The sequence below is a fragment of the Pungitius pungitius genome, chromosome 17 (assembly GCF_949316345.1).
Source record: "Pungitius pungitius chromosome 17, fPunPun2.1, whole genome shotgun sequence".
Classification (NCBI taxonomy): Eukaryota; Metazoa; Chordata; class Actinopteri; order Perciformes; family Gasterosteidae; genus Pungitius; species Pungitius pungitius.
In genome coordinates, this window is record NC_084916.1 from 12689846 (window position 1) to 12697686 (window position 7841).

The 7841-nt window shown below is 47.4% G+C and overlaps 1 protein-coding gene across 1 annotated transcript; it reads left to right on the forward strand.

Moving 5' to 3' along the window:
• Positions 1 to 642: 642 nt before the first annotated feature.
• On the forward strand, positions 643 to 5713 carry LOC119219300 (polypeptide N-acetylgalactosaminyltransferase 15-like). Its single transcript, XM_037474416.2, has 10 exons — positions 643 to 1961; positions 2095 to 2261; positions 2343 to 2547; positions 3576 to 3743; positions 4066 to 4183; positions 4593 to 4787; positions 4870 to 5001; positions 5089 to 5190; positions 5277 to 5420; positions 5522 to 5713. Exons 1-10 carry the CDS (start codon positions 1261 to 1263, stop codon positions 5711 to 5713), a joined length of 2124 nt encoding a protein of 707 aa, XP_037330313.2. The 5' UTR covers positions 643 to 1260.
• The last annotated feature ends 2128 nt before the right edge of the window (positions 5714 to 7841 follow it).

A 7841-nucleotide genomic window follows, 5' to 3' on the forward strand; every position in this document is an offset into this window, starting at 1 on the left:
GTTTGATGGGAGGAATGCAGTGAGCTGCTAATCCCACCCTCTTACCCGGACACAAACAGACATTCAACACCACCACCACCACCAACACCACCACCAGGCTGACTGGTCCCCCGACTGCGGCCAAACCGCTTCAAAGCATCCGCCGTTACAACCGCCATGTCGTGCTTTTTCACAGCTATAGACAGAACAAAAACAGAGCTTGTGAAGCAGGCTGACACAGATGGTCTTCATTTCTACTGATGTGGTGAAGCAGTCTCGCTTCTTGTTGGCCGTCACCGTTAAGAAAATACACCCCCCCCCCCACCCCCCCCGGGGTCCCTCGTGGAAAGTGCATCAAGAAACCTGAAATCCTCACATGAATTTGAGGGTTTTTTACCTTGATATCATAATTGATTTGTGGTCAAATATAAGTTGGATTCATTTAACTGCAGAAACCATTTTCCACATGTCAAAAAAAGAAAAGGAGAAAGAGAAAAGCTCAAACGGAGGTCTTTGTCTCCACTCGGTTGAAAACAGATGCTCATGCTGCCAAGATCTCCATGGAGAACCGTGGAGAAGGAAGCTGCGGCCGCCCCGCCTTCCGGCACCGGCAGACGGTCATGGGACTGCGAGGCCCGCCGCCAGCTGGCCGGAGAGAACAATCTTTGATGTGTGACGCACTGGGGAGACGCCTCTAACCAATTCGACTCTCTCTCACACACACACACACACACACACACACACACACACACACACACACACACACACACACACACACACACACACACACACACACACACACACACACACACACACACACACACACAGACTGGAGGAAACATAAAAACACTTTTCCGTTCCTCTGCAATGTGGCCTCATTGAACAATTCAGAGTTATAGGACACTGTGCATAACAGTTCTATTGGCAGCTAACTACTGTGTCCCACATGTATTCAAATGCCTAAATAGACTTATGCAACATTGAAAAAAAACCCACATAAAACTGACTGAATTATATTCATATGTGTACGCTGGAATTTTGAGATTTTACCATTAGAATTTGATTACTTAAAGGGCTCTAATCATTCATCTGAATTGCTGAGACGGCAAGTGTTGGAGCAGGTGGACGCATCAGGTGCAACTTCGAGCCGCGGGCTTTAGGACCGCGGGACGAGAGCTACAGTGAGACTGAAGAAGAAGAAGAAGAAGAAGAAGAAGAAGTTGAGGGCTTCTCGAACCTGCTCCCGTCTGTCACTCGTACCCAAGTTCGGCTGCTCCATGGATGCTGAGCTGTCCTCGAGGAGGTGGTTTCTTTTTCAACTCTTTTGGACAAGCTCGTCACTTTTGTGAGCGTTCATCGAATTCAAAGCGGGGCCAAAGCTTAAAAAATGGGGACGTCAAGAGGGCACCTGGCCAACTTCGCATCGCCCTCTCATCTGTTCTCCTCGTCGTCATGAGGCTGCTGTGGAGCAGAGCTACAGCTGTCCGGAGGAAAATGCTCTGCCTCTGGCTGCTGCTCCTCGGCTTCGCCCTGGTTACTCTGGTGCTCTCGGACCTCTTCAACAACCGACACCGGGTCCCCGGCCACCAGAACCCTGCTGCCCCCCGCCGCCCCCTGCAGGGGCTTCCCAACGCACCGGACCTGGAGGTGATAGTGGACGCCTGGGACCCTGCGTTGGAGCTGGGCGTCGATCTCGCCCCGCTGAAGTCCCTGCAAGAAGACCAGCTTCTGTTCGTGCGGGGAACCAACAACCCGCCGCAGAAGAAAGGGACTTACAGGGTTCTGCTCCCCGCGGCGGCGAACAAGGATTCCCGCGTGCCCGCGCCACCGACGCGCGGCGAAACGGGGAAGGCAGCGCGGCCACGTCCGGAGGCCGCGGGGGGCGATGTGGAGTTTTCGGCGCTGCAGAAGTACGGGTTCAACGAGGTGGTCAGCGAGGGCATTTCACTGCACCGCGGGCTGCCCGAGACGCGCCATCCCGAGTGAGTGCACGTTGCGGCGTCCCGCGGCGCACGGGCGCAAAGGACACGGCGACACCGGGACGACCCGACTCGGGTATTGAGATGCGCTCAGAGGTGGAGAAGTTTCCGCTTTGTCAGTGTGCGTTCGTTTCAGGTGTTTGGGGGAGCAGTACAGCGAGTCGCTGCCGTCGGCCAGCGTGGTTATCTGTTTCCACGACGAGGCCTGGTCCACGCTGCTGCGCACAGTGCAGAGCGTGCTGCGCACTGCACCCCGGCAGCATCTACAGGAGGTTCTGCTGGTGGACGACCTTAGCCAGCACGGTGAGTTGTCCCCAGCTGTCCACATCCATCCATCCAGCCGTGACACCGTGTTGACCTCATGCCAACGTGTTGACCTCGCAGGTCACCTGAAGAGCGTGCTGAGCGAGTATGTGTCTCACCTGGACCGGGTGCGATTGATCCGCAGCACCAAGCGCCTGGGGGTCGGAGGGTGTCGCACCCTGGGTGCTGCCAGGGCTGCAGGGGAGGTGCTGGTGTTTATGGACTCCCACTGTGAATGCCAGAAGGGATGGCTGGAACCACTGCTGGAGAGAGTGGCCCAGGATAGGTAGGCCTACTATGGGTTCTAATTATGATGTCTACAAAAGTAACCTAACCTCTAAGAACCTAGAGTGCAAAACCCCTGTAATCCTAACAATATAAAGGATAAAAGTGATCTGTTTGGGCTGAATCATGCCAGAGCAATGTCTAAAGCAGGGGTCTTTAACGTTTTTTGAGGCCGAGGTCACCCCAAACTGATGGCGAGCTGGAGCAGGGACCCCCTACTATATAAATATCATAACATTGTGATCAATTGTGACTTTTTAAAATAATTTACAGATTTATGTTTTTGTTTAACATACTTATAGAAGGTACAGTGATTCCTCTCCCACATTAGTGAGATGTCTGACCCTGATGTCAAGCTACAACGTGTCATACATATTTATGTATATGTTAGACAATAAATACAATTACAAATTTGTGGAATAAAAATTGGTTGAAAAAAAAGAAATATAAAAAAATGGTCTTATCAACCAAAAATGATGCAACCCCCTGCAGTAAGGACCCCCCGTTGAAGACCTCTGGTCTAAACCTTTGAGCTTAAAAAACCTACCATCAGTGCTCCAGTCGGTCAGCTTGTTACTCCACTCTGTTCTTCTGTTTGAAACGAGAGGGGGGGTGGGGGGGTTCAGAGATGTCAGTGGTCTGCACTCATTAGCCAACCATGTGGTACATGAAGCTGTAAACGAAGCTGCGGCTCTCATCATTTGGCTCTCGTGTCTCAGGCCGCCCGCAGAGCAACTCTTGTTACACCAAGGTAATTAGGCGGAACTCTCAGACCCGCAGTCAACTCTCTCAGCCACATGTTTGACCCCTCTTTAATCTCTTCACTCCATTTGTTTCTGAGCATCACACCAGACGTGGCCTCTTGGAAGAAACATTCCCAGTAACACGTGTGTGAACCAGAACCAGCCCCATCAAATGAGACTGCTCTCACATAAATGAACATCTAGCACATCTATTTGCAGACTTTATATACCTGCAAACTTTGAATTTAAAAAAAAAGAAAGAAAGTGCATGTCTGTCTCCTTGCAGGACCAGAGTGGTGTCCCCCATCATGGATGTGATAGACTGGCAGACATTTGAGTACAACGCCACCCAGTGGCCAGTCAGAGGAGTGTTTGACTGGAGACTCGACTTCTACTGGGAATCTAACGCTCTGCTGCAAGATAAAGACTCGGAATCAGCCGCTCGACCTCTGCAGTGAGTTCAACTTTCAATTTTTTTTTGTGTGTGTTATGTGTGTAGATGTGTAAAATGCAAACACACACCGTTTCTTTTTTTTTCTCCCCATCGGGAGAGTTGGGAATTTAAGTTATGAAAGATTAAAAGATGATAACATGTAAGGTCAAGTAAGGTCCTCTTTGTGGAATTGCTCCAATAGAAATATAACAATAAGGAGTCCCAAGTTCTCCACTGTGTGCCGTGGGTCTCATGCATTACGTCTGTAATACTTTAAAGTAATGTCACCCTGCTCCTGGGATTGTTCTTGGCCAGCGAAGTGATGCTGAATCTGTCTTGACAGGAGCCCGGCATTAGGAGGCGGAGTTGTGGCCGTGGACAGACATTTCTTCCAGAGTGTGGGAGCCTACGACCCTGGGATGCTGCTGTGGGGAGTGGAACAAATTGAGCTGTCAATCAGGGTAAAGCACTATGCATGAGGCTTTTGCATCTTAAACCACAAAAAGCTCCCTTTAAGCGATGCTTCGGCTGATTTAGTTGCGTTGTGTCAGAGCCTCTGGAATGTTTTTCTGGGACGTGATGCCTTCTTTTGCAAACGGAAATCTCAGGTTGAATAGTGGTCTGGGAATGTCTGGGCCGGGTGACAAATGCACAAATAAGAGAAGAAAATTGTTTTCCTATGATGACCATTCAAATTCATATTATGCAAAGCATTCTATGGGACTTATTGAAACCGAAATTTATGCATTCAAATAAAAAATATATATAGGAGGATTATATAAAATATTCAATACTGCTCTGCAGTACAATGCACACATACACAAAACTACAGGGACACAAAACCTGTTTTCAATGTGCCTGTTATCCCAGGTGTGGTCATGCGGGGGCACCATGGAGGTGGTTCCTTGCTCTCGTGTGGCCCATCTTGACCATCACCACCCGCCTTACCGCTTCCCAGACCAGGAGCTGCTTCAGAGGAACAAGATCCGGATAGCCGACACCTGGATGGACGCATACAGGAAGGTCTTCTACAGGAGAGACACACTCGCCCATTTCATCAGGCAGGTGTGTATGTTTGTTGTGGCGCCCTGGTCAAGAACTCGTTTACTAAATATGAAGAATATAAGTGTTTTTTTCTTCTGCGCAGTCTGAGAGCCCCGACATCACAGAGCGTCTGCGGCTCAAGAGGAATCTGGGCTGTCGCAACTTTCACTGGTACCTGACTACAGTTTACCCACAACTTTACATCCCCCAGGACAGACCTACGCTGTCCGGCGAGGTAACACACACACACACACACACACACACACACAAACACACACAGAGCATTTATTCTGATGTGACCCATTTGTTCCTGTCCGCACAGCTGTACAACGTCGGCACTGGCAGCTGTGCGGACTACCCCCGGGGGCCGGGACCGCAGGGCGGCGCCATGAACGCGGCGCCGTGCAGCGGGACGGGCAGCCAGGTAACCATGACAACGGTGGTGAAAATATCGGGAGAGAAACAGGCAGCACACAGAGCGCCAAAGACGATCCCATCTTCCCGTTGCAGCACTGCGATCTGAACTCTGAGTTTGAAGTGCGTTGGGGTCCCGCGGGGGCTTTGTGTCTGGACGCCAGTGGCGAGAGGGCGGTCTTAACTCCGTGCCCCACCCACAGACCCACCGCCAGCAGACTCAAGTGGAAGTTCATAAAGGCAAGACGGAGGGAGGAAGTTCCTCGGTGTTTTATCTCGTTCGCGGGTCCGTGGTCACGAGGTATTTGGCTCACTCCCCCGCGTCTGTTTTTCTGCTTCAGCTGAGCGGTCAACTGGTTCACCAGCAGTCCCAGTTGTGTCTGGAGGCCGTGATGGGAGGAGGTCTCACACAAAGCGGCCAGAGGGAAGTCAACACCAACGCAAAGACGGGAGGCCTCTTCCTGCGCCCCTGCACCCATCACCCCAGACAGCAGTGGCACTTTGAGCAACTAGTAGCTCCTAAAGGTGCCTGATACAGACATCACAGGGGGGGAGGGGGGGTGGGGGGGGCGTATGTTGGTAAAGTATATGATGATATACTCTGTGCTTTGTATGCAGGAGTAACATGGTGCAAAAACTACAAAAACAGATGCCCTTCTTTTCCTCCAGTTTGATCCTGTTTTAAGGATCGCAAATACAATTTATTGTGATATAAGAAACAGCAGATGATCTAAAGTGATGAAATACAAGATACAAAACTGTTTATATTATATATATATTATATATTATACTATTTAGTAATATGTATTGTATTCTTGTAAATTGAATTATATTCAGCGTGACAACATGTTCTTAAATGATCTTCTTTATTATCTATTTTAGTAGGATAAATGTTGTCATGAATCTATGTGTGTCATACATCATGTATTCTTCAGCACACTGCTAAAAAATCGTTGTCGGCAAAAAGGATCTCATTAAATTAGATCAGATTCATCTCATCTCCATAAACCAAATACTACAGAGGTACAAATCAGTACATTGGTATATTTAAATATTAGATACAACTTGTTCCAGACAAAACGTTAGAACCAACATCACCGTCACACCCTCCTCTCTCTCAATCAAAAAGTACACAAATATTATTTAAAAAATTAAAAAAAAAAATTATTTTCTGAAATGAATTTATACTGAATGGATAAGGTAAAACATACTGAAATTTGCACTGTGATTGCAATTAGAGAAGTTAGTTATAGTTAAAACATGAAAATCACATAATGTTCAGATACTTTTGGCTGTAGTGCTGTTCCTGATACCCAGGTGTTTTTAATTATCAGAGGTAATAGTTCACATTTCAACTTGTCATAGGAGGATCACAGCTGCTACTAATGACACCAAGCCAGCATGAGAAATACCAAACACCAAAGCAGCTGATGGAATATAACCAGCATTCATTTAATCATTCATACTATCATTTATAGTAAAATAAGTGCCAGTCAGAAAACACCTGGTGAGTGATGACATTTTAACAAAATGTCATCCCTGTGTTTAGGAACGTGTTTTACACTCAACATGACCAAAATAAATACTCACGCATTATCAGCTATCAACAGCAGAGGGAGCCATTTACCTTAAAAAGCCTTTTTAAAGCCTCGCCTGATCACTTTGTTAATGCTCCGAACAGTGTGATTTACATATGAGAACATCCTTAAAGATGTCCTCATAGTCAACATGATTGTGTGGCAGTAATACCCTGACGCACACGTTACTGAGCTGACTGGATGCTGTCAGTGATCAGCATCCAGTCGTTTTTGGGTCCTTGTGTCTACTGTAACTCATGTCCCGATCATTAGTGTGGCCGTTATCCAAGCCACTGAGAGGTTAGGAGGTCAGCTGGCAGGCAGTAGGACGCTCTCCTTGTCCCCAGGCGCTGAGTGCTAATAACCGCCTCTCCTCTGTCCCAGTAATGCTCCTCTTAACCCGTGGTGCACTTAGACCAGTCAAGTACACAGCACCTTCAGAATGAAAAAAACAAAACAACAAAAACGACAGTCCTATGGTATGTCTGCAGCTCGGAGGCATAGGTCAAAAAAACATGTTGTTGATTGATACGTCTTGTCCCCTCGGTTACATAACCATAGGCTACTGAGCTGATGGACGCTACGTCTCTCTGCTTTAGACCTTCAGAGGTCAGTCAAGAGGTCGCCGAGTCATTGTGGGTTCATTTCACTGTGAAGAGAAATGAATGTTATCCCAGGGGACTGCAGGACATAGTAGCCGACACCTGTACTGATGGGACGGGAAAAGCTTTAAATAATGGGGAAATACAATGGATTTTTAATAATGCTCTATCTTCGTGACGCCGCTTTACTTTCAGTGTGTGTTATGCAAACTGACCATAAGTAACTTCCCAATGAAGTTAAGTTTATACTTTTCTTTTACTTGTGAATGACATTTTATTAAATAATACTTGTTCATGCTCTTTGCATTGTAAGAAAAATAGCAGTTCCTTAATTTGATTTGATACCTGTGCATTATGTATTTTGTCAGATATGCAAGCTCCCTTGCTGACAAAAGCCTTTCTGCATTATGGGTTTTTTAATACAGTAATCACACAAAGACAGACAAGTATTTTTTGAATGTAAACTAGCTCAGGTTTCATGC